At 45.4% G+C, this 26,939-nt stretch overlaps 1 protein-coding gene across 1 annotated transcript in view; it reads left to right on the top strand.

Moving 5' to 3' along the window:
- CIB4 (calcium and integrin binding family member 4) overlaps nucleotides 1–26,939 on the top strand; it is an 84,905-nt gene that overhangs the window by 15,035 nt on the left and 42,931 nt on the right. The window contains exons 2-4 of the mRNA XM_016129054.2: nucleotides 24,829–25,072; nucleotides 25,876–26,054; nucleotides 26,525–26,559. Of these exons, the coding sequence (XP_015984540.2) occupies nucleotides 26,001–26,054; nucleotides 26,525–26,559 (89 nt within the window). The 5' untranslated portion in view covers nucleotides 24,829–25,072; nucleotides 25,876–26,000. The remainder of the gene's footprint in view (nucleotides 1–24,828; nucleotides 25,073–25,875; nucleotides 26,055–26,524; nucleotides 26,560–26,939) is intronic.

Genomic DNA, 26,939 nt, shown 5'->3' with positions numbered 1-26,939 from the left:
CGGTGTTCACTGAAGCCACAGAGAAACTATCTGCTGTGCACTTGCTCCCATTTAATAGATGAAGAGACCGAGGCCTTAGATTAAGAGAAGCTAAGTGTTGCAACCAAAGTCTCACGGCTGGAAAGTGCTGGAGCCAGGCTCCAAACCTACCTCTTCTAATTTTAGGTTCGGTCTTTTTCCATGAGCACAGACAGCCCTCGCCTCTGACCCCCCCAACCACAGCAGAGAGCGTTTGTGTGTCCCAGAGGAAGGGGTATCGAGCTCTCAGGCAATTAGGCCTGGATTTTAATCCTGCCCCCGCTAGCACTGACTGTGTGAATTTGGACAAGTTTCTGAAACTCAGTTTTCTCTTAGATAAGATGCGATATGCACTGGAGCCAGCTCATTCCGGCTCCTCACGGCCATACCAGCACATTTCTTTCCAATTCCACATGCAGGAACGTGAGGTTGGTTAGCTTGCTGTGGGCCATAGGGGAAGTATTTACACCCCAGAAATGAGCAACAATTCCTTCCTTTCTTCCATTCAATTAACATTCACAGATTGCTAGCCTTCTGCCAGGTGCCAACCTGGTGCTAGCGAAGAAAAATGAACAAGGTAAAGTTTTATCCTAAAGGATTTCACAGAAGAGAGAGGAAATAAACACGAGCAAGAGCCACCAGGAATCTGTCCAATGACAGAGGGGCTCGCAGGGCACTGTGGGGGTCAGTAGGGGTGGGATGGAGAGTAGGAAAAATATTTCTTTGCAAAAGAAGCAGTTTAAGAAATACTGAGGAGGCGTGAAATAGTATAGAATGTTCTGGAAACTGCAAACATGGGCTTGGGTTGACAGTCTCAGCTTTCTTTCAGAGTCATACAGGCAGAGTTTGGAACCCTGGCTGTGCCATGCATTACCTGCGTCAGCTTAGGCAAGTTAGTAAACTTCTTTGAAACTGTTTCTTCAATTGTAAAATGGAATGATAATGTTTACCTCACAGGGTCATTGTGAGAATTAATTGAGATCATTTATTCAGCAAAATACCTTTTGGGCACGTATTATGTGCTAGACACTGTTTCAAACATTAGAAGTCACAAGGGAATAAAATAGGTCAAGTCTTTGTCCTCCTGGAGCTTATAGTCTAGTGGAAGGGAACAGTGAATAAATAATAACAGCGTGGTGTCAAGTAGTTGTAAGTGGCTGGAAATAATAAAGCAGGTGTTTGGGGTGGGTTCCCCAGGAGCAGTCCTTGAGATGAGGATTTGTTACAGAAGTCCTCCCAGGGAGTGCATTCCAGAGAGGAGGAGAAGCAGACAGGAAAAGCGGAGGCCAAGCTAGGGCGCAGACAAAGCCCACAGAGGGCAGCCTCGGCCTGCTCCTGCAGGGGCTCCGGAGTGCAAGTTATGCTTGGAAGGGTCCCACCCTACACAAGAGGAGATTCCAGGGGTTACCATGTACTTAGCATAGAGTCCGGCACACACGTCGACCATCGTGTGAATGCCGCTCCAGCCTAGTCAGTTTCTGTCTGCGCCCTGCCTCCCCCACTCTCACCGCTGTGTGATTCAGTGATTCCGAACGAATGCATGCTGGGTACCTCTGTCCATGCTGGTCCTTCCTGGAACACAATCCCCCCATCGTTATCCCTGGAAACTTTTCATCATTCTTCAAGTCTCATTCAAATGCCGCTTCTTTGTCTGCGAAGACTCCCCTAGGCCATCCTGGGGGCTTTCTCCCGGGTAACCTCCCGACTGGTAGGGACCACCTCCGAGGCAATAACAGCCTTGCTTTGGAACTGTCTGTTTCTGAGCCACCTGCCCACTAGCCTGGGAGAACCCTGATGACCGTGAACAGGTCCTCTTTCAGCCTTGGGTTTCCAGAGTGTTGGGCACACAGTAGGCCCTCAGGAAACATTTACTGAATGAATAAATGGCTCTGAGACTTTGTAACTTTCGGTGAGTCAAATTATCTCTCTGAGCCTCAGTTTCCCCATCAGTAATTATAGCCGCACCTAAATCATAGTGTTTGTAGGAGGTCAAATGAGATAATGAATATGAACTCTAAAGTGCTATCCAGATTTTTTTTTTTTTTAAATAAAAAATAGAAGACAAAATATCCAGTCTGGAGCCCAGCAGTGGCGGCAGGGACTCACATGGCTCCAGAAGACCTTGGGTCAGTCCGGAAGAGCTCTGGAGAGCATTCCAGTATGAGAGCTTCGAGTAGGAGCCGGGGTAGCTCCTTGACTTCTCTGCCACTTCTGCTATCAGCCAATCACTCCCAACTTGCAATAAGTCAGCAATACCTATATATCCAAGCCTGTGTTATCGAGAGGAACTGAGACTTCTTCCTGTAAGGGGGAGGATTGATGAAGGGAACCTTGCCAATTGGACACAGAACTAATCTGTGGTCACCGTTGCAGGTGAATCTTGCATAGAGATGTCTTGTTCCAGCCCACACTTAGTCTTTTTCTAGGCTGGCTCCTCTTTTCCTGACTCTCCGAAAGGACTGGCGTCCCTACCTAGTCCTAACTTGTTCTCCTCTAGCATCTGCCATGTTCTCCCTCAATTACCTTGGTCTCCAAGGAACCAGAAACCAGACCTTTTCTTTCATCCTCTCCTGACTCGAAGTTCTCTGGAGGCTTCAGTGTTATTTCCTCTTCAGTCCCACCTTGATGCCACCAGAATTTGGGGTCCTTTTGGTTCACATCATCACATGGAGATAGCCTCCTTGTGGGAGAGTTTATGACTCCAGCATACCCTCCTTAGCCACAGTGTATGGCCTAACGTATTTCCTTGTACATGTAAGATGGTTATTTATCCTTCCAAGTATCATCATCAAACTACTCCTTTACTCCAGGTGGCCTGGCTTGTGTCCCCACCATTTTGTAAAACTTCCCTTGTTTTCTCTAAGACATCAATAAGTTACTCTTTGTCAAATTTATTAGCCTGATACAGCCCCGTACCTTCTAGTTTCTGGGCCACGCCCAAACCATTTAGCCTGTCTCTAATACGGATGGGTTCTGGTGAAGATCCAATAATTTAGAGACATAAATTCTCCCCAAATTAATCTACAAATTCAATGAAATCCCAATAAACACTTAAATAAGAGTTTTAAAAATAGAACTTTACGAGCTAATTCTAAAAGTCGTCTAGAAGAAAAAATGCACAAGAATAGCCAGGGGAATTTTGATACAGTTTGCACAATGTGGAGAAAATAGCTCTACCACATATAAATATTTACTATAAGGTGGTCATTACAGAGTGATATTGGTGTAAGAACAGATAATCCAAACAATGGACTAAAGAAACAAATGCATGGAAACCTAGTGTATGCTAAAAGGGCACTTTAAATCGCTAGGAAATGAACAAGAATGGTTTAAGGACAGTAGATTACCCACTTGGGAAAAAAAGTTAGATATTATATTGGTGATGGTTTTATTTCCTGAAAAGAGAATTTATTCTAGCTATTTTAATCGGAAAGGAATTCATGGGAGGAAAGTATGTAGAGCTGCCAGAATTGTAGGGAGCATTGGAGAGAGATGTGAGGTTGAGCTTACCAGAAAAACTTCCAAAGTCACAGTGCAGAACTGAGCCGCCGAAGGAGATGTCATTGGGACACTGTGGAAGCTGCCAGGTAGTAGGACGTTTTGCCATGGGTCCTATTCTGCCACCGTACCACCTCTGCCAGGATCTGTGCTAGTAAAAATGCAGGCTGTGCTATCTTTTTCTCCATGTAGCTCAAAGCTTCATGTAAGTTGTATCTGCTTAGGTATTCTAGAAAGCAGACATGGAGTATGAAGGGCAGGAGATCTGTTAGGACAATACCTGTGAGAGATAAAGTGGAGAAGGAGCAGGAGTAGCAGAGAAAGCCTTCAGACTGTGATACAGGTTTGACGCCTGTGAAAGGAAAGGAAGAAGGAAGGAAGATTAGGTAGAAAAGCCTCAGGCTGTGCTACAGCTTTGAGAAAGCCTTGACCAGTACATAGAGGCATCCCTGTATGTGGGGAAGAAATAGTCATGCTCCTCTCCACACTCCGTCATTGGCCTCAAACCGTGGCAGGTCCTGAAGGCATCCGACTGGGGAATCCCCATTACATCTAGAATCTTAGCTTAAAAGGAGTCTCTGAAATGTAGAGAGACACATCAGAAAGGGATTGATGTGAATTTTGATCCAGCCAATCTATAGTGTCTATTTACTACAAATCACTACTTCACGCCATATAAAAAATAAATTTCAGATGGATTAAAGAGACAGGTAAAAAACAAACTTACACAAGAATTAGAAGGAAATAAAGAAAATATAGGGACATGTTTTTTAAACTTTTGAATAGAGAAGGCCTTTTTAAGCAGAACACAAAAATCTAGAAAACATTGGGACATATTTTAAACGTTTTTATCTATTTCCATGTTTAAAAAGTGATGAACACCAACATACTTAAAGGGGAGGAACCAGCTGCATTTCCACTAAGATTGAGAATAAGATAAAGATGTCCCCTCTCACCAGTCCTATTCAACACTGTGGTAAAATATCTAAATGAAGCAACAGGACAAGAAAAGGAAAGAAAAGGAAAGAAAAGAAAAGAAAAGAAAAGAAAAGATGTACAGAATAGGAAGAAAGAAATAAAACTGTCTTCTTTGTTTCCAGATAACATCATTGTCCATGTAGAATGTCACAAAGAATCAACAAAATACCCCTGGAACTAATAAGTGATTGTAGCAAGTTTGCAGATATAAGGTTAATATACGAGAGTTAATAATTTCCTGTATACCAGCAATGAATCATTAGAATTTGAAACAAAACACTGTTTACATTAGCACAAAAGAAAAAAAAAAAAGGAAAGGACAGAAAAGAGGAGAAAGAAAAGAAAGAAAGAAAGAAAGAAAGAAAGAAAGAAAGAAAGAAAGAAACAAACAAACAAACAAACGAACAAACAAACATAAGAGGAAAGAAAGAGAAAGCACAGGTATAAATCTAAAAAATGTGTGCAGGATATATACGAAGACTACAAAACTCTGATGAAAGAAATCAAAGAATATATAAATAAGCGGAGAAATATTCCATGTTCATGAATAGAAAGACTCAAAATGGTTAAGATGTTAGTTCTTTCCAACTTGATATATAGATGCAATGCAATTCCAATCAAAATCGCAGCAAATTATTTTGTGGATATCAACAAACTGATTTAAAAGTTTATATGGAAAGGTAAAAGACCCAGAATAGCCAACACAAAACTGAAGAAGAACAAAGTTAGAGGACTGATACTACACTACTTCAACACCCACTATAAAGCTGTGATCAAGACAGCATGGTATTGATGAAAGAATAAATACATCAATGGAATAGAATAATGAGACAACAAATAGACCCATACGAATATAATCAAACCGACTTTGACAAAGGAGCAAAGGCAATACAATAGAGAAAGAATAGTTTTTTCAACAAGTAGTACTGAAATCATTGGACACACACTCGTAAAAACTTTCAACACAGACCTTATACTCTTTATAAAAATTAACTTAAAATGGACCATAGACTTAAAAAGAAAATACAAAATTAAAAAATTTCCAAAAGATAACATAGGAGAAAAATCTATGTGATCTTGGGTTTGGCAATGAGTTTTTGAGATACACCACCAATCCATGAAAGAAAAAACCGCTAAGCTGGACTTCACTAAATTAAAAACTTCTGCTCTGTGAAGGACACTGTTAAGAGAATGAGATGACAAGCCACAGGTTGGGAGAAAATCTCTGCAAAAGACATATCTCATAAAATACTTGTATCCAGAACATACAAAGAACTCTTAAAACTCAACGATAAGAAAACCACCAACCCAATTTAAAAATGAGCAAAAAATCTGAACAGACACAAGGAAGACGTACAGATGGAAAATAAGCAAATGAGAAGATATTTAACATTGTACATCGTCAGGGAATCACAAATTAAAACAATGAGATACTACCACACATCTGTTAGAATGGCTAAAATCCTAAAATGCTGACAAGGATGTGGAGAAACAGGAACTCTCATTCGTTGCTGGTTGAAATGCAAATGGTACAGCCACTTTGGAAGACAGTTTGGCAGTTTCTTTCAAAACTAAACGCAGACCTACCAGCAATCTGCACGTAGGTATTTTCCCAAATGAACTGAAAACTTCGTCTATGCAAAATCTTTAGACAAATATTTATAGTAGCTTTGTTTGTAATTGCCAACAATTGGAAGCAACTATGATATCCTTCAGCAGGTGAATGGATAAACAAATGACGGTAATCCATACAATTGAATATTTTTTAGTGATGAAAAAGGAGCTATCAAGCTATGAAAGGGTCTGGAGGAAGCTTAAATGCATATTATTAAGTGAGAGAAGTCAGTCTGAAAAGTCCACATACTGTAGGATTTCAGCTACGTGATATTCTGGAAAGAGAAAAACTATAGAGGCAGTTGAAAACAAATCAGTGGTTGCCAGGGGTTTTGGGGATGGAGGGGATGAATAGATGGAACACTGTAGTTATTCTACATGACACTATAACGGTGGATACATGACATTATGCATTTGTCAAAACCCATAGAACTGTACAACACAGAGAGCCAACCCTAATATAGACTATGGACCTTAGTTAATAATACTGTATCGATATAGGTTCATCAATTGTAGCAAATTACCAAGCTAATGGGAGATGTTAATAATAAGGGAACTTTCTGCCCAATTTTTCTAAAAACATAAAACTGCTCTAAAAATAAAGTTCATTAAAATTTTTAAAGTAATTAATATACTTGGTGAAAAATTGGGCAGCAAATATAACAGACAATATTATGGTGACCATACATTCTAGTTTATGCCCGTGGTCCTGGTGGCCCATCTGGTTTAGTATTTGCCATTCTCAAAAGTGTCTTGGTCTGAATGATAAATTATATGGTCACTCTACACTAAAGATTATTATCGATAAGATATAATGAACTTCTATAAAGCAATAAAAAAATAAACTACACAGGAGGATAATGGGCAATATATATGAATATGCGTATTAGTTTTCTAGGACTGCCATAAGAAAATACCACATACTGGGCTACTTAAACAACAAAATTTATTTTCTCACAGTCATGAAGACTAGAAGTCCAAGATCAAGATGGCGACAGGCTTGGTTTCTTCTGAGGTGGTTTTCCTCACCCTGCAGATGCCTGACTTTTCACCATGTCCTCGCATGGTCTTTTTTTCTCTGCATGCACAAATCTGCATCCTAATCTATTCTTAGAAGGACAAAAGTCACATTGAATTACGGCCCACCATGTGACCTCATTTTTACCTTATTTAAATGCCCTATCTCCAAATATAGTCACATCTGAAATGTTGGGGGTTAAGATTTCAACATATAAATTTGGGGGAACGCAATTCAGCCGATAACGATAGAAAATTTATAGAAGTACAAATGGCCAATAAATACGTCAACACATATAATATCATCAAAACCAGAGACGTGTAAATTAAAAACAATAACTGACAATCTCCCCAATAGAATAATAAAAAATTATAAACGAAGATTGATTCTATGTGGGATTGGCAAGGATTAGGAATCTGCCATTTCTTAATGGAACGAATTGGTAACAGCTTTTTTGGAGGAAACTTGGCAGACTCTATCAAAACGAAAAAGTACGTATCCTTTGACACAGAAATTTTACTTCTGAGACTCGATCCTACAGAAATACTTACGGAGGCACAAAGAAGCATGCATAAAGATGTTCATTTCAGTCTTTTTTGAAATATTTAAAAATTGAAAAAAATATTTAAATTTCTATTGATAGATAAGTAAGCTATGAAACATCCGTACTATGGAATATTAGACTGGGGTTAAAAAGAATGAGGTCGAGCTAAAATTAAATGAATATCATATGATCTCATGAATAAAGTAGACTTATGATAAAAAGAAATTGTAAAACACATTAGAGAACTCAAAAAAGAGGAAATTGAGAACAAAGAATACAGAACACAAATAGCAAAATGGTAGATTTAAACTTAACCATATCAACAGTCACATTAAATGTAAGTGGTTTAAACATCTCAATTAAAAGGCATAAATCACGAGATTGAATTTTTCTTTAAAAGCATCATCCAACTATGTATGGCTTACAAGAAACCCACTTTAAATATAGTCACTAATAAGTTAAAAGTGATTAGTTTTGGGGTTTGATTAAATGGATAAAGATATACCATGCTAATACTAATCAAAAAAATTCTGGAGCGGCTAGATTAATACTATATAAAGTAGATTTCAGAGCAAAGAATATGTCCAAAGATAAAGAAGGTCATTTCATAGTGATACAAGGATCAGTTCATCAAGAGAACATAGTAATCTTAAATGTATATGCAGATAATAAGAAAGCTTCAAAATGCATGAAGTGAAACAGAATTGCAAAGAGAAATAGACAAATCTATAATTATAGTCAGAGACTGGAAATTCTCTTTTTCTTCTTTCATAGCTTTCCACTCTTGTTGCATAGGCCTTTCTTTATCTCTTTGAACTCTTAATCAAACTTAGGGTCCTTTTCAGATAATTTTTCAGTCTCTTGTTCCTCTGGTGTGAATGATCCCATTTGCTGGGCCCGTAGAATGTCTGTCTTGGCATTGGAGTTCCCCACATATTTTATAATTTTTGTCTGTGAGCTCATCTTCAGTAAGGGTTATTTTTCACAAGAGTCCTATCACTGCTCTGAGTTGTTAAGGTCTCTCGTGGGGCAATTTTACGATTGTCCTTTCCTACTCTTTTTGGGGCTCGCTCCTTTTGACTCTCTATGGGTATAGATGTCAGTTTCATTTCTGGTGCTTGTAAATTTTCTTTTTCTTGTTTTTGAGTTTAGCCATGTTTCAAAACAAAATTTTTAAGAATTTGTAAAATTTTACTGTTTGGAAAATTCCTACTTCTGATTAGTTTTGGGGTTCGATTAAATGTATCAAGGGGTTTCCTATGACAAAACCGTGAAATCAGCCGTCACTCAGTTGCTCTCCTTACTGTCCTTTTTCCTAGAATTATGAAATTACTTTTTGATGAGTTTATAATAAGTCGGTTTTTCTAAAACTGGGAGAAAATGTCATTTAGGATTCCAAGCTCTCCACCTTTTAGGGTGGAGACTAAAATTTGCTTTGTGGATGATATTCCCTTGTTTTGAAACGTACCACTGGAGTCGGTCCCTTCAGCTATGCTAACGTGAAGCAAGGACATGCCAGTCCTTCTTGGTGAGTATGTGTAAAGCACCGATGGGGCCCGATCGGGGATTTCTTAGCCTGAAATGTTAACGCCCTTTAGTAATATGCATTGAATGAATTTGCAGGATTCTGTCTTTGAGCATTATTTTATTTAGAGTACCACCAACTCCTAATTTGTAATCAGACTACGTATCCCTGAAAAGGGTGTGTTTTGTCAAAGTGGTGTGTGTTACTGGATGAGTCGTTTGCACAAGATAAGGGCTGGAGTGCAGAAGAACGTGAAAGAGAAAGGCTCATTTCTTTGGCTTAGACTGTAGAAAAAAACCACGCAAATGATCCACACCGGGCCTGGCACGGCCCAACCTGGACCTGGGGGCTGGTGTCCCACATGAGGTTTCATTTTAACCTGAACATCCCAACTTTCAGGAGATGTCCTAACATGTATTTTGTTTTAATATCCCTATTGTCAGTAATGCATTGTATGTAAGAGGCAGGATAGGGGGGCTTAGGAGACAGATCTTAGATGTGGGCAAGAAGGAAAAACTACTTCGGGGTGCTGGGATGGGGGTGGAGGCGTCGCTTATACCTGGACTCCAAGGAAGAGGAATAATTGCTCTACTCCTGGTGGTGGGAGGAGATTCTTCCCTGACCACATGGGGCAGTTGGCGGGTAAGGTGGGCAGTGGGCTTGTGAAGAACTTTGAAGTTAACCTGGGGCTGTGGATTTTCAGCAGAGCCCCTTCTTAAGAACAGTTTCAGGGGTACTTTCAAGTATGTGCTTCCTTTTTCTCCTGAAGATTTCAGGCAATGTCGTTAAGTCGTCTCTGGCTGTGGTGTAGAGAATTCTCAGAGAACCTGGCCCATGCTTTGGGAGGAGGGCCCGCAGCCTGCCTGACTCTGGGTGCAGTGGGTGAGAGAGCTGGGCAGAGCGCAGGAGGAGGCAAAGCGAGCAGGGAGCCAGGGCCAGTGCACGGAGGGCTTTGCAAGGAAGGACTGGACTTTATCTTGTAGGCCCTGGGGAGCCACCGAAGGTATTAAGTAAGGTGGTGATGTGATCAAACTTACATTATGTATAAAGAGAAACAACTCAGAATATCTCATAAATCGTAGACAGCTGTGGTAGACATCTGCCGTCTTTGGCTAGCAGCTTTTTTTATGCTCCTGCACTAACAGAATCCCTCTTTCCTGTGGGCACCTATTCTATGTGATTTGGGTTGAGTTGATTTCAATCATCTCAAAAACAGAGAGTGTGTCTGTGACTCAGGCCTGGCCAACAGGCGCACTTGACTTCCTGGCCCCAGGTACTGGTTTAGAAATGGGCCTGTGATTCTAGGTTGGGCTGAGAATCAAGCCCAAGTCTTTTGTGACACCTGTTAGGAAAGGTCTTCTTTTTCAGGTGGAGTTTCTAAACTGTTAAGATATAAATCTACGGCTCCTGGTGGCCAAGAAGGCTTCCCGCCACATGGAGAGAAAATATTTGAGAGATGATGTGAAACAGAGCCCCCAAGCTGTAGTTTGAGGCACAGGATTCAGCCATGGGTTATGATAGGCAGCAGGTCGAAAGGTAGTTGGAGGAGAGAGACAGAGAGACTGGCAAGGACATTGTCGAGCTACTGGATCCAGTCATTCCTGAAGCTTAATCCATCCTCTCTTTTATATGAGCCAATTATCTAATTTATTGCCTTTGTTTTACTTATGAGTTCTCACTAACAGTTGTGTGTTCTCTCTGATTTTCTCTTCCCTAGACTTAATATTCCCAATTTCATTTAACATTTGAGATGATTTCTAGATGGTCATCCTCTTCTGGATGGAAGTGTCCACATTGGTGTCCCTGAGGGACCTTCTCTCTAAGAATGGTATCACACTCAAGTACATGAGGGATTCTTTGAAACAATAGAGATATGAGTTGATACCTGTGGAGCAGGTGCTGGGGAGGCCTTTTGGGAAGAACCACAGTCATGGCAATATGTGATTTGAGGTATCTATGTTTCTATAAAGAACGGAGCAACTTGACTCCACCATGGGGAGCACTCAGAGGCTGGTAGTTTGAACAAATTTAGTTTTTACATGGAAGGGAAAGTAGAAAGGAGCGTGTCCTGTTTCTGGACTCCAAAATCCAGAAATGTAGATGAAACTACTCAGTCATCTTAACTGGCCCTTAATAAGCCAATCCATAATTTAAAGATGGCTTTAAGAAACGGCAAGAGGAAGGGGGTGAGGAGGCAGTCAGGTTAGACCCGTCCTTATCACAATCTGAGGGTGTGTGTGTGTGTGTGTGTGTGTGTGTGTGTGTGTAAGAAAACAGTGAGCCCGCTTCCTTCTGGATCCTACAAGGGTTTTAGGATCTCCTTGGTTAAGGCAAGCCGAGGACCTGCCTTCAACGGAACAGGCCTGGGTTTAGACTCCTGAACGATGAATCTCCTCCAGCGCCCTTGTAGACTGCTCTGAACCTCACATTTCGCTCTCTTGTCTTCCTGATCACTTAGTGAGTTACACTCCAGATTAAAATCCCAGTGTCTACCATTCTGGGTGTTTCCAAGTCCTATAGCCTATGGAGTTACTTTGCTTTTTAATATTCAAGAGAAAATGGACCAAACTCTCAACCCACAGCAGAGGGAGACCCAAGGTTTCCTGCAATACTTCTGGGAATTTGTCCCCAACTCCCTCTTACTCCGTTTCTGTTGAAGCTCCTTCCTTCCTTCCTTATTTCCTCCCTCCCTTTTTTCCCTCCCTCTCTCCCTTACTTTGGGTTCCCTCTCTTTCATTTTACTTTTTGCCCCCTGAGGCTGTTTTCCTCTCTCTGCCTTGCATCAAGACAAGCGTAGAACACAGACCCTTTTCCTCGAGTTCTCCAAAGTAGCCCTAGTATAGGGCGTATGTAACACATTTTCTACATGTAATTGAGAGAGTTATATTCTTAGTACAGAGAATACCTTGAAGACGAATATCAGATATTCCCCTTGGCCACTCACCCTCCGCTAGCCGCCTTTTCTCACTGAGGCCCAACCCTCCCCAGCTCCCTTCCCTCCAGCCCTCAGTCAACCTCCCTTAGCATCCATTTCTCTCTCGTGGAGCAGCTCATTCCCACCCCCTGCCCCAAACCACCACTGGGCCAAAAACATGACGCACCAACTTTGAAATCACTTTTTTCTTTAACACAGCAGTCCCTAGCCTTTTGGCACCTATGAGAATCTAATACCTGATGATCCGAGGTGGAGCTGAGGCGGTGATGCTAGTGCTGGGGAGCGGCTGCAAATTAATAAAGCTTCAATCTCTCGCCCCCTACTCGCCTCCGGCTGTGCGGCCCCAGTCCCTAACAAGCCAAGGACCAGACTGATACTGGTCAGTGGTTTGGGGTTGGGGACTCCCGGTTTAACATATTAAATTACTCATCTTAACTCCTTCCTCTCCCAGTGGTCTCTACAGGCTCATAAAGTCTCCTTGCTCCTTTGATACGAATTACAATGCCCCCTTGGAGGGCAAAAGTGCTAGAACACTTTTTTTGGTTGTTTACATTGCAACTTTTTCTTTCTTGCTGGCCAAGCCTAACTACAGCCCAGAGATGTTTCCACGGCCCCACCTGCCTAGGCTGATGTATCTGTTCCCTCAGCTTTCACTCCTCTCTTGACAGCACTTCCCTAGCTCCGTCCTACCTCCCCATAAAAGAGCTTTCTGGAAATAGCCCAAGCCCTTATTTCCTGGTTCTTGCTGCCCCCAGGTTGGAGCACCAGGCACCAGGTACCTTGAACCATTGGCCGGTCTCTTCTCCCTTTTCCAGAGAGATCTTAGGAATCCTGCTACTTGCCTGGGGCCACTGTCTCTATGTAGCTGGGGGTCTCACAGTGTGTGATTCATATCCAGGGACCCTAAGCCCTCCATGGTCAAAGAATGGTCAGCCCTGGCAAGTCTCCAGTGCACACTGGGCACATCCAGCTGATGTGAAGCACCAAGAACTGCCCATCTGTCTAAATCAGCCCCGTTGCACCCCGGGCCCTGTAGGGGAGCAGCCATACTAGTGCAGCCCAAACTGCAGACTGGCTCTTCTCTACTCCTTGGGGTGCCCCCAGTGGTCCCTGAGGAGGAGGAGGAGCCTGGGAAGGAGAGAAGAGCACTGCCTCGAGAGTCAAGACACAGCCTCCGGGCCAGTTCTACCACAAACTCATTTCAACCCCTGCCCCTATGTGGGCCTCTGTCTCCTCATAGGAAAACTGAGGGGGTGGACTAGATGTGGAGCCTAGTCCTGGGTAGAGACAATCTTACCTTCAGGCAGGAGCTCATTAGGGCGCCTGGAGCCAGGCCCATCTGTGCAGCAGAGGCCATATAGCCCTCAGCTTGGAGGGGCTGAGGTTATGCGGGCTGCTGGCCTTGGAGGTCCTGGATGCTGGAGTTCTGAAGGGGGGAAGGAGAGTCACTCAGGATGAGGCTGGAAAGATGGGCAGGGCCTGGAGGGCCATGGCGAAGAGTCAGTATTTCACTCTAAGGTCAGTGGACATCCAGGGGGGACCTGGCCTGATCTGATGTATTTGTAACAGATCACTCTGCCTCCGTGGGGAGAGCGAACTAAGGGGAGGCCGAGTGGGATCGAGGGAAGTGCTGGGAGGCTAGTGCGTGGTTCGGGCAAGAGAGGAGGGGGTCCGAGATCAGGGTAAAGCCGCAGAGGTGGAGAAACTGCGTGGATTCAGGGTACGTTCGGGGGCGTTTGCCACAATAAGTGCAGTGACGGTGACGAGGCCGGGCGGCCCGCTTCCTCGGCACGGGATGTAGGACCACACTTACTAGCACTCAGGTACTTCTTCCTGGCCACTGATACCTCAGCGGGGCTCAGCTAGCCTCCAGGGGAGGGACGGTCAGGGGGATGGAGGGCTCACCCGAACTTCGCTGCCAGTGTAGAAGGTGACTGAGGTAAGGGTCTCCTGTCTCCCTCAGAATGACACCAGGAAGGGTAAGAACTGGTGAAAACAGAAAGTGGGGGAGCCCCTGGCGGCACTTGGTTCCCCCCACTGGATCAGTGTGGGGGCAAGACACCCCAAATGTCAGTGGTCTCTAGTCCCTGAATCATCTTCATTAGCTGCCCATTCTCTGCAGCAGTGAGGGACAGCTCCCAGCTGGCCGGCCCATCTAATTTCAGGAACCCTCTCTTCTGAGAGATGGTGCATACTCAGCTTGCTGTGCTCCAACTCCCAGAGGCCTTTGGGTTGGTTTCAGGGCTCTCCGGGCCAGGTCTGGCAGCTGGGGCCGCGCGATCCGTTGGCTTTGCCTGGCAGCAGACAGGGGGCACTCTCAGGAATAGAGATAGAAGTGGGGTCCTGCGGGACGGAGGCAGAGGGAGAGCAGCAAGTAGGGGCTCGGTGCGAAGGGCTGGGCTATTTGCTAAATAAAATTTAAACCCTTGCCATGATTTCTGCCAAGAAGAGAGAAGTGGCTGATGAAAACCATATGTCTCCAAGTAAGTGAGACGAGGAGCCCTGCTTTGCGTGTGTGTGTTGAAGACGTGGTCTCCCATGCAATGGAAAAATCTCGATTTTAAAGAATACAATGTTAAGAGGCACTCTGAGACAAGCCATATTTCGCAATTAAGTAGTTTGCAAGGTCAGCAAAGGAAGGACAGAATAAACCAACTGAAAAAGGTCTTGCTCAATACCAAAATTTGTTTAAAAGTTCAATGTTACAGTCTGCAACTGTAATATAGGCTTGTTATATGGTTTTATAGAAATAGCCAAAAAGATGAAACTCTTCAGGGATAAAGAAGTAATTTAAAATGTTTTAAGGACTGGTACAGATATTCCTAATGTTTGAAAAAAGAATAATAATAATAATAACAAAAAAATACAAACTGTCACTTTTCACTTTTTCTAAATTGACCCCTAAGCAAGCTAAACCCAAACAGAGACACAGACAAACATAACTACTGTTCACTCTGAAGAACAGAACTCCAATTTCTTCACCCAACATGCAAATTCCAACGTAATATGGTTCTAACTGGCCTTCCATGAATTTCCTCCACTGGACCCTCCAGCTGTCACCTTGCCAGCCCCATGCCCGGCCCTGCAGCCTGCTTGCCAGCTGCCAGCTGTGGGGGCTGCCACTTGTGGGGCTTCCTGGTGCATTTACTTTGTGCGTTTACCCCCCAGGGACCCCTTCCATTTGGCTGCATGGAAAAATGTTAGCTGTTCTTCAAGGATGTTAATTTCCAAATTCTATCCATTCCACTATAATTTTCATTTGATTCTTTTGCATAGAGATTCCAGTTCTCTGGTGAAATTCTCCATCTTGCTATCTACTTTCTCGACCATATGAATCACGCTTATTTAAATATCTTTATCAGATAACTTCAATATCTGGATCACCTATGGGTCTGTTTTGATTATGGAGGTACTTTTTTTTTTTGGCTCTGACTGATGTCGTTTTACATCAGAGGGGATTTATTTTGGCTTTCTGGAAGGCCGTTGGAGTATCGAAAGCCATCCTCATGCAGTCTGGGACTGAGCTCGCTTGAAGCTGGCCGTCAGACGTGGTGAAGGCTGCTGTTTCCTGCTCATCCTTGCTCCTAGCATCTCTCCCTCCTGGGATTCTCAGTGAGATCTGGGTTGTTTTCTAGGGCCTGTTCTCTTAGGTGGGTCTTTGAGTCCAAGTTTCGTTTCCTCAGCCCCATCTGATTTCCAAAGCCTCTGCTCAGCTTCCGGCTCTCTCGGCTGCGCTTTCTGCTCAGCCCTTCGCTGCTTTGCGGAGTGCTGCTTGTGAATCAGCAGATACCTTAGGGAAAAGGACCCCAGAATTTTCAACGAACCTCATGTGCTTCTCTTCCAGGCGTCTGGGCCCTCAGGTCCTTCTTGCCTGGGTATTTTATACTCCAAATTTGTCTTCTACTCCAGGAGATCACCACACAAAGCATCTAGCTCACGTTCTCAGCTTCTTATCCACCACCTCGCTTGGTTCTTAGCCTCTTGGCCCCATGCTACCCACGAATCAGCAATGCTTTGAGGGGAAGAATAGCACCAAATGTCACCTCCATATGCTCCCCGTCTCTCTGGGATCCTGACTTCTCAAATTCTGGCTGCCTGCAAACAGAGATGGCTTTAGGATTTTGTCCAGCTCATTCTTAGTGAGAGGACTGGTCCCTAACGAGCTGTTCCGACCTGACTGGAAGTGGCCCCCCTCTATCCCCTCTGTCAGGACGTAAGCTCCCTGAAAGGCACGGACCCTGTCTCCATCGCCACTGTGATCCCTGGCTGGGCTCCTCCACGCCTTTAAAGATCACCTACGGCTGGACGTTTCCAGACGTCTGTCCGCAGCCCAGAGCTCTGTTCTGAGCTCTTCGCTGCACATGTCTAACTGCCCCCTTGTCATCGCCACACGACTGTTGCAGACGCGACACATCCAAACCCTTGCTCTTCATCCCCACCCCCCCACATCTGTCCCTCACCGGGCCTCCATCTTCTCCATTTATCCTGCTCCTTATGTCAGAAGCCCAAGGGTCACCAGTGACAATTCCCTCTCCTTCCCCTCCCATATCCGACCTCCCCGTGCTGCCGATTCCACCCGTGTCGTATGAACTCATCCAGTTCCCTCCTCACCGCTGCGGGCCTATCCCGGAGACCAACCCCCGCCCCCAGCTTGCTTGGTAGTCTCCTCACATTCTCCCCAAAGCCAGGCTGGCCTGTTCCCAACACATTCGCCAGCCACCCTGCGAGCAGGATGCCCCTGGAAAACAAAAATCTAATTATGTCATTTCTCTGCGTAACACTCTTCAGTGATGTCCCACAGCTTTTAAGAAAGCTTTGAAGATAAACCGTCAAGGAGCCCAAGCCCCTCCCAGTCTCGGCTTGCCTGACTCTTGCCCTTGACACACAATCCATCCTTAGGGCCCTCCAGATTCTGCCAGCATTTTGAGATCCTTTCGGCTCCCAGGCCTTCGCATGCGCTTTTTTTTTTTTTTTTTTTTTTGCCAGGAAATGCCCTTCCTCTCTCCTGTGTGCCTCTCTCCTATTCATCTTTCGGCTCTCAGCTGAATGTCCCCTCCTCAAAGGAGTTTTTCTAACCCGCAGAACTGGTGAGGCGCTCCTGTAGACGCGCTGTCATTGCATCCTGCCCTCTGCTCACAGCACTCAGCATGTTGAAATTATATAGTTAATCAAGTGGTTATTGAATACATTTCTCCCCTACTAGACTCTAATTTCCTTGAGGCCAGGGGCTGTGTTTGTCTTGGTCACCACTATATCCCTAGTTTTAGCAAAGCGAACCCAGTCCCAGCCACCCGACACGGCTCAGCAGAGAGAGGGCAGCTGGGATGCGGTTTCTAGTTAGCAAATGTCTGAGAGTGTGACTATAAAAATAAGGAGTTCTAAATTGCTGTCTAATGAAGACTTCTTATTGCCGGGTTTAATGCACTGGCCGGGGAGTCAGCAGATCTGGGTTCTAGTCCCAGGTCTGGCACAAGTCATGACTAATAGCATTTTTATAATGCTTCCCAGTTTACAAGGCATTTCCACAGATAGGATCTCATTAAACTGGCGTGGTGACCTCTGTTGAACAGCTTTAAGAGGGCTATTGGGAGGGAGGAGACCAGGGAATGAGTGGGTCCAGACCCATCTCTGATGACACCTCCCTGAATGTGACCTCAGGTTAGTTTCTCCTCTGGCTCCAACTCTACTCATCTGCAAAATGAAGAAGTCCAGCGAGATGGTCTTTACGGGTTGTCTGCGGAAATTTAGAACTGAAAATCCAGGACTGCTCCAATCAGAAAGCCCTGTAGTGGGGTAGCACCCCAGAGGCTCCTAGCCACACCGTGGGTGCCCCAGACAGGCGTCACATGAAAGCAGAATGGACACCAGGACTTTTGTGTAGGCGGCTTGTTTGAGAGCTGGTCCCAGGGAGCAGGAGTGAGGGGCTGAGGAGACAGGAGGGGTAAGAGGAGAAGCTCAGCAGGTCAGGGTGTCCAGTCACTTTCGTCTCTAAGAGCTGTGACCCCACCGAGTCCTGCTGAGAAGCCACAGAACCTCTCCCAGAGCTGTCACCCAGAAGTGCAGGAGTGGGAGCCTTTCTCACCAGCTCCCACCCCCACTGGTGACAGTCACCTCCAGAATTGTCGTCATCACCTTCTGGGCTGTGCTCACCCACAGACTGAGGCAGCTTCTTGGTAAAGAAGGCCGGGGGGCAGACAATCCAACGAGAACCCTTGAAGCAACATGCTGAGCTGGACCAAGCTCATTTAGACCTGTCCCCACAGCCATGCCTGAAGTCACGGTGGGACCTGGGCCACCAGGGCATCTGATACAAGTCACAAAGGGGCAGGGGCATCACAGTGCAGCCCCATGCAACAGCGGGTACTGGAGCTGTCCTCCTACACTGCACCAGTCCTCTGCCCTCTGAGTTTTGAGGCTCCCCATCCTGCTTTTCTGTGGAGCTTTTTGGTGTCCTGGGCCACTGAAAATGGGGTGGGGTGGGGGTGTCTGTCTACCTGGGCAATTCAGAGGAAGCTCAGCAGAGCCTTGGGAAACAAACCGTCATTCTGGGGGGCCGACCTGGAGTGAAAGCTGAGCTGGATTTGTGGTGGAGCAGTCGCCCCAAATGAGGAAGCGGGTCGTTCATGTGGCCCCGCCCCCAAAGGCTGACGAGGAGTCGGTCTGCGGGCTTGGGCTCCCCAGCCAGCCAGTGCTCCGGGTCAGGAGACCCTCGCCCTACCTCTCTGGTGGCATAGTGCTTCTTCGCTGTCCTTCTTTTATAAACTCTGGACCCTGCTTCCATCAGCCTTGCCTTTAGATTCTCGCCAGTCTGATTCGTTAATTTTTTTTTTTTTTAAAAAGAGGAATATTGGCGGCTTCTAGCTTTTTTCTTTTGCTATAACAATTCTACTTTCCCCCCAGGCAGTGTGAATGAGAGACTAAAGAAAAAAAAAAAGTCTCTTATGAGAAGGTGGAAAAAAACAAAGATTTAAATTTTAAGATATTACCTATCCATGTTCTTCCTCTGGGTAAATCTTTTAGACCTCAAATGAATTTCACTCTCTTCTGGAAAGGAAGGTATTTAACTCCTTCTCAACAGTTTGGATCTAGGTCTCTGTTTCTCTAACTCTACCCCACCCCCACGCCAGATTTCCTAGTGCTGTATAATGAATTTGGGTGGCTTATGTCCCCAGTTCATGGGAGGTGACCTCTAAATCCTTGGTATTTCCTTAGTGATAGGAATGTCTTCGTTATTCACGGTAGGCTGCTCAGACCCTGTCTGAGTTCATGCTAATGAGATGACTCAGGGTGGGGGCCAACCATGTGGTTAAAGGACTGGGTTTTTGAGCCAGATATCAGCCCAATCTCTGGGGAAGGGAGGGGGCTTCAATCACATGGCCAATTCAGTCGATAATGTTTACATAATGAAACCCCAATAAAAACTCTAGACACCAGTGTTTGTTTGGGTGAGCTCTTCCGAGTGAGTGTTATACATCGATGGTTCAGGAAGGTGACACATCCCGAGGACACAAAAGCTTCACATGTGAGACCCTCTGTGACCTCATGCTACGTGACACACTGTTTGTCTGGTCCAGATTTGGACCCTTTATAATAAAACGATAGTTATAAGTGTAGTACTTTCCTGAGTTCTGTGAGTTGTTCTAGTGAATTATCAAACCTGGAGGGATGGTGGCCACTTGGTCAGAAGTGCAGGTGTCCTGGGAACCTCAGAACTCGTGGCTGGTGTCAGAAATTTGGGGAGTCTTGTGGAGTACTATGCCTTTAACCTGTGAGTCTTCATGAACTCCAGGTATTTAGCATCAGCCTTGCTTTTTAACAAGATTTACTTGCTCCGCACCACTGCCAGGGGAGCCACGCTCACCTGTCAGAAGGCTCAGTCTCTTCCAAACGTAGGCCCATCTCCACTCGTCCCAGAAGCCAGATGCAGAGGCAGGAAAACTACCTTTGAGTTGAGCCTGGGTGAGCCAAGTACAACTGGGGGAAGAGGGCACGTGGCGTGGTGAGCAGCCGTCTTGCTTGAAGGCACCGGTCGGTACGGGGCGTGCCTAGCTAGATTCCTACTCTTCCTTCCTTCCCCCACTGTCCGTGTCCAGATTCCAGCCTGCTCGTCTAGCTGGCGAGGGTCACCAGGGCCAGGCGGATCAGCCCTCTGGCTACTCTTACTTCAGCGTTCTCCCCCTGGCCTAGTCATGGAGTCTTCCGTTGGTGTGTGCAAAGAAAACAGAGCTTATTCTCTAAAACTGCTCAGCAATTCTTTCCTAGCTTCCATTCCTTAGACTTGCCATTAATAATGCTCCAGTGTCTTCCAAGTTGAATAATTTCTTTCCCATTTAAATGTTCCGTCTATTCGAAGATTTACTCTCTGTTTCCAGCTCCTGCCATAACAATCCTACTCTCCTCTAGGCAATGTAAATGGAAAACTAAAGAACTGGTTTAAACAGTCTCTTTGGATGAGCCAATCCCTTTACGTAAATAGTCGGTGTTTCGGGTTTGTACCACATTCTCTACCCCAAGTCAGTATCCGGCTATGCGAGGGGGCTCCGCAGGCCATGGGGGTGTTGTCCTTGGATCTGTACTTGTTCTGTGCATTTTTGCTGGGATCCAACAAGGCATGATGATCACACTTGGCTTTCTTGGCAACGTGCCAACAAGCACCATGGGAGTCTGTGTTGTCCCATTTGTCCCTGGGAAAATGCCTTCGTGGGCTCTTCAGGCCTTTGCTTGTGCTCTCTGTCCCTCTGATTCTCTCTACCTGAGCATATGGGACTTCTGGGTCCCCTGCATGGCCAGGGAAGCCAGGAACCCTGCCTTGATCATGCTTCCTCTGCTGCTGGGGCACCTTTACTCTGCAACATCCTGGAGGTGGCCAAGAGCATGAGGTCAATTTCTAGAGGTGCGCAGTCACCCAACCCCCCGCTCCCCAACCAGGGAGCTCGAGGAACCGCGACTCTGTCGCTGAGATTCACAGCACCCAGGGATGTTCTAATACCCCTGTGCCTCCATCCTTGGGTAGTGAGCTCATGACAGTCTGGCATCCTTGTTGTCTTCTTCATCCCTGGTCCCCAAGACCAGAAGGGCAGGCCTTCCACCCTTTTCCTTCCTGCCCACCAGGATGTCCCCAAAGATGCCACAGTCTGCACCCCTAGGTCTGTCTCTTGCTACACTAAAGGAGTTCAGAAAATCCTTTCTTCAGACAAAGCGTAGCTTTCCAGGCTGCTCAGCTGCTGGGAACTCAAACACAACCTAGGTGGCGTTCGGAGGTGGGCAGCAACTTGCCCCAACAGGATCGACCCTTGCCCTCGGCACCGAGTAACTGCAGCGGGTGGATTTCCCAACTACAAGGCTCCTGGGCTGAAGAAATAGATCGGAAACTATTTCAAAATATAATATCTCATTTACATGTTCCTTTAATCATATTTAAGGTGGTCCTACTATGTGCTGGGCACAAAGTTAGGACATACATGGTCCTCGAAATTGTTTTTAATAACAGCTTTATTAAGAAGTATTGACACACTACAATTCACTCTTCAAATGCACAACTTGATATTTTTTAGTATATTCGCAGAGTTGTACAACCATCTCCACCATCTAATTTTAGACTATTTCATCACCCCCAAAGGAAACCCCATATCCATTAGCAGTAATCTCCCGATCTCCCCTCCCCTCACTCCTGGCAACCACCAATCTACTTTCCGTCTCTATGGATTTGTCTACTCTGGATATTTCCTATAAATGGAATGCTATAATATGTGGCCTTCTATGATTAGCTCCCTTAATTTCGTATAATGTTTGCAAGCTTCATTCATGTCGTACTATGTATCAATACTTCATTTATTTTTATTGCAGAATAATGCTCTATTATATTGGATATGCCACATTTTATTTATACATTCATCAGTTGATGATCATTTAGGCTGTCTCTACTTTTTGGCTATTATGAATAATCTTGCTATGAACATTCATGTACAAGTTGTGTGTGTGTGTGTGTGTGTGTGTGTGTGTGTGTGTGTGAGAACGAATGTTTTCATTTCTCTTGGGTATATACCCAGGAGTGGAATTGCAGGGTCATATGTGTTAAAAAAAATTATCCGAGTAAATTTTAAAGATCTCATTAGCTTTATTCAACAATTCAAAAATTGGACAGCATCCATCTAGTCTACCATATAGAAAGGAGCTCCAAGGAGCTGTACAAAATAAAAGACTTTCATTGGCAGAATGGAGTGGGAACAAGGAGGTTGTACTAGCAAAAATCAGATTGGTTGTGGCAAGGTGCAGCGGATGGCAGGGGTCTACCAGGCAGATGACCTCACTAGTGCTGGTTGGGTAGTTCCTGATTGGCTCGTTTAAGGTTCCATTTCTGCAAGAGCCAAAACTATAGTTAAATTAAATCTTGGTTTGGTGATCTGGGGCTTAGCATGAGTAACTCCATTTTGTGCCCGTTGTTTTGTTTTTAACATATGGTAACTCAGCTTAACATCTTGAGGAACTGCCAAACTCTTTCTAAAGTGGCTACACCATTTAACAGTCCTACCACAGTGTATGAGGGGTCCAATTTCTCTGCGTCCTCACCAACGCTTATTGTGTTTTTAACTTTGGCCATCCGAGTGGGTGTGCAGTAGTACCTTACTGTAGTTTTGATTTGCATCTCCCTGATGGCTAAAGAAGATGAGCTTCTTTTCATGTGCTCATTGGCCATTTATATATCTTCTTTGGAGAAATGTCTATTCAAATCCTTTGCCCATTTTTCAGTTGGGCTATTTGTCTTTTTAGGATCGAGTTGTAAGAGTTCTTTATGTATTCTGGATGAGAGTTTTTTCCCCTCCCTTTTCGAATTTTAAGAGACATCTAAATCAAGGTCAGAGTAGGAATTGCAGTTTAAACAATTGGTAGGGTTCATTGCAAGGTGACAGAAACCTTGCAAAGAATACATTTCATCCCACACAAGAGGGTTCTCATGCAGGCAAGGACTCTAGAGAGGAAGGATGCAGAACTGTCAGGGCCGCTGCTCAATTACACCCCTTTCAAAATCTCTGCTGAAGAGGAGTGTGAGAGATTTAATAGGACGAGGCAGGTGGGGATGCAAATTGAAAGCAGAATCATACCGGAGGGGGGCTTTCTCTTCTTTTCTTTTCTTTTGAGGAGGGAGCATAGGCTTTTATTTCTTGGGCAAATGAGATAGTGCATACAGAAAGCATTTTGGAATTACAAAGGGATATGCAAATGTAAGGTGATATTCTTATTGCTACTATTGTTATTTGCGAGAAGCAATGAAAACCCTCTCTAGGATGAAATCACAGAGCCTGTGTTTAGGGGGTGGCATGGTGAGCAGGGTTTGGGGAGGATGTAGGGGGATGAAAACTAAAAGAGAGAGGAGAGTAGTAGAGTTCGTAAGCCTTGGTAACCTGTGAGGTGAGATCGAGAAAGAGAGAGAAACATGTTTGTGATTTCTGGCATATTCGTTTACTTCCTGTATAACTATTTACTTGATATTATTATGTAGTTGGGCTCCTATTTCTTTTCATTTATTAGACATATTTATAAAGGAAACTTTATATCACAGTTATAAATGGCAAACCCGCATCACCTCCAAAATGGAAGAAGCCACATAAACAAATACAGTGAAAACCAGTGTTATTAGATTCTAGCTGGATGCCGTTACCTTCTGGGCCTGGAAAACTCTCCTGACTTTTCAGCCGGGCGCCCTCAGGTCTCTACTCAAATGGTGCCTCCTCAGGAAGCCTCTCCAGCCCCACATCTTCTCCATCCTTGATTTCTTTCATGGCGTTTTAATCACTGTCTAAGAGATGTTGCTTTTCCGATTGTGTCTAGCTCCTTAAGGGCAGGACCTTGTCTGTCTCTTTCTCTCTATCTCCACTGCCTACCTCAATAAATAGTTGTTGAATAAAATAGCTAAAAGCTCTGAGCCTCAGGGATGTTCTCTAGTTTGTTTTCGTTCTCCTTTTAGCAAGTGTCGGCTGGGTGTTAAAGGCACCCACCAGCCCTGCCACCCGCCATTCCCCCTCTATGTAACAGGAAAAGTGAGTGACTCTTGAGAAGGAAGCAAGCCCCTAGGGTGTGACACACAGCTCACCTGGCCCCCACCCCATGCCGTGGGAATCCCCAGGCCCGCACCTGCATCCCGGCTGGGGATTGTATCCTCCCCTGCCCACCCACCAGCTGTGGGACCCTACGGCATCACCAGCTTCAAAGGGCGATAGCCTGCTGACCTCACGTGTGTCCATGATGGACGACAGCTTATAGGGACACCCCTGGGAGAGAGAAACTGCTCAATAAATGATGGTAGAAACTCAAAGGGCTTAGCAGACGATGGGATTTAATTACTGACTTTGCCTGCTAGAATCCTCTCTTGTTTCCAGGCCCAACTGTAAAAAGTAATATAATTTACCCTTTATTGAGAACTCATCACGTGCCAGGTACCTTGCTAAATAAGAGCTAAATACATATAACGTTTTAATTAATCCTTACATTAGCATTCATCTTATAATGTGGAGATTTATTATTCCCATTTTAAAGGCAGCAGGCTGAGGCTCAGAGTAAGTAGTTTTATGACTCGTTCTAAATATTCATAACTGTACTATTATGCCTCTGATGACATCTGCTCAATCTCCCTTGGGGAGCATGTATGGCAAGTATCTGTTTCTTGAGGGCTGAGACCACATTCGCTCATCTCTCCCCAGGGTCAAGCCGGGTTCCTGGCACACTGTAGGTGCTCCACCTGTGTCTGCCAAGTCAGTGGAAGACTGAGGTCTCCTGAGTTTCCTCTGCCAGGCTCTATCTCAAGGGAGGACAGATGAAGAAACATGAGCAGTTGCATTTCCAGAAATATAAATGAGCTTCCACAGAAAGCCCTTGGATGTTTACTTAGGAAAGCGCGTGGAAGGAGCAAGGTAAAACCAGGAAATCCACAACAGCACATTGTGGGTGAGTGTGCAGACTACCCCAGAGGCAGGAGTGGGGAGATGGCCTCAGGAGGCCTCTCCTGGCCTGTGACGCTGGTGCTGAGCTGGACTTCTCTGTCCTTCCAGATTCACCCTCTGCCCTGCTCTCTTGTCCCCTCAGGAGATCAGAGGAAGAGAAGAGAGTCATGCTGGGGTATTTATTACATGCACATGGGACAGACAGGACTAGTAGCAGCTCTGTGGTTACTAACCCCAGGATGCTGCACTATCCTGGCTGGTTTCCCCAAACCCCGACTTTGGCTTTGTGGAGAGTTCCATAAAGTCCCTTTATTAGACCCTCTTTAAATTATTTTAATTCGAATGTGCCCTCTGCTCCTGCAGAGACCCTCACTAATGGGGTGCAATGCCCTTTTCTGTGCTCTTTGAGGTCAGGGTCTATGCTTATGCATCTTGAGTCCCTGTGCCTAGCACAGTGCTTGGGATCTGGTTCTAATCGTTAGCCTTTATTGAGCACTTACTATGTGCCAGGCATTGCTACCTATATTAACTTAAATAATCCTCACAACAATCCCATGCTTATCATCCCCATTTTATAGATGAGGAAATTAAGACACAGAGAGGGTGAATCACTTGCCCAAGGTCACATGTCTTGTCAGCATGGGCAGATCTGGGATTCGAACCCAGGCAGTGCGATTCCCGAGCCAACAATATGATACTCAGCTTGCTATTGGGCTGCCTTTTTGTTTGTTGTTTGGCTGGGGGTGGGGGCGAGGTGATGTCTATTAGCTTTGAAGACCAAAAGAACCTATTTCTTTGCCCACTCAGGGGCTCAGGTAGAATGCAGAGGATGGAATGCAGATCACCATGGCAATCAGATCACCTGGCCACACAAACTGGTGAACTTGTGGGGCTGAGGTTCTGCTGACAGCAGAGAGAAAGGTGGGCTTGGCATGGGACAGTGTTTGAGGTACCAGATACACTGGGAGGACCTGGAAGAATACCAGGTGGGTAGATCAGGCAGGAGATTCCGGGCAGAGGTGGGGGCTTTCTGAGGCAGGTGGGGTGAGTGGGAAAACTCTTGCCCGAAGATCTAGAGTTTGCCAGTCCGAGTAGTGGTGGTCTCGCCTTTGCTAAACTTACATCCATGTGGCCCAGACCAGCCCTTAGAGATCCCTCCGCATCTGTCACCTGCTCCAGAGCCTGGCTGTAGTTTTGTCTCTGATTTTCTCTCCAGGTCTGTGCCTATACACTCCTTCCCAAAGCCATCGGAGACTGGGGAGGAGGGAGGGGCACCGTTTCCTCCTCTGCCACCACCTTGGGCATTCACTGCAGAGGGCCGGGGAGCCTCCACTTCCCTGGCTGTGGGATAAGAGCATGAGCTATTCTGCCTCAGCCTCCAAAGCTCTCACTTCCCCAGGGGGGCCGGGGCAGGGCTGAACAGAGTGGGCCATCATCTCTCTGTGGTTTGTTGTAGGCCCTGACCTTTTTGACCAGAAACGAAATCCTGTGGTGAGTAGAGGGGCCCCCTTTCTCTCCCTTTGAGCTGGGGCCTTGCCTTGGGTACAGCTTCACTCTGGTCCCTGAGTGTGATCCCTGCTCAAAGCCACAGAGCCCTGGCAATGAGGCTGCACAGGGAAGCAGAGACGGACTCCAGTTCTGAGGGTCCAAGGTCACGATTCCCAGGCTGACTAGAGTCGAGTAAAATATCAGGCTTTAGGCTGCTTTGAGATCCAAGGCGGCGGGGTGAGGGTTCTTCATAGAATTACAGCAGTGGACAGGGCCTCCTTGGGACAATGAGGAAAAGGAGGAAAGCCTCGGGAAGCAGATCTGAAGCCCGTTTGGGCCATTCACTGGTCGAGTAACCTTGATGCGCTACGGAATCTCTCTCA

Source organism: Rousettus aegyptiacus, unplaced genomic scaffold (genome assembly GCF_014176215.1).
Source record: "Rousettus aegyptiacus isolate mRouAeg1 unplaced genomic scaffold, mRouAeg1.p scaffold_m13_p_7, whole genome shotgun sequence".
NCBI lineage: Eukaryota > Metazoa > Chordata > Mammalia > Chiroptera > Pteropodidae > Rousettus > Rousettus aegyptiacus.
This window is presented reverse-complemented; position numbering and strand designations above follow the sequence as displayed.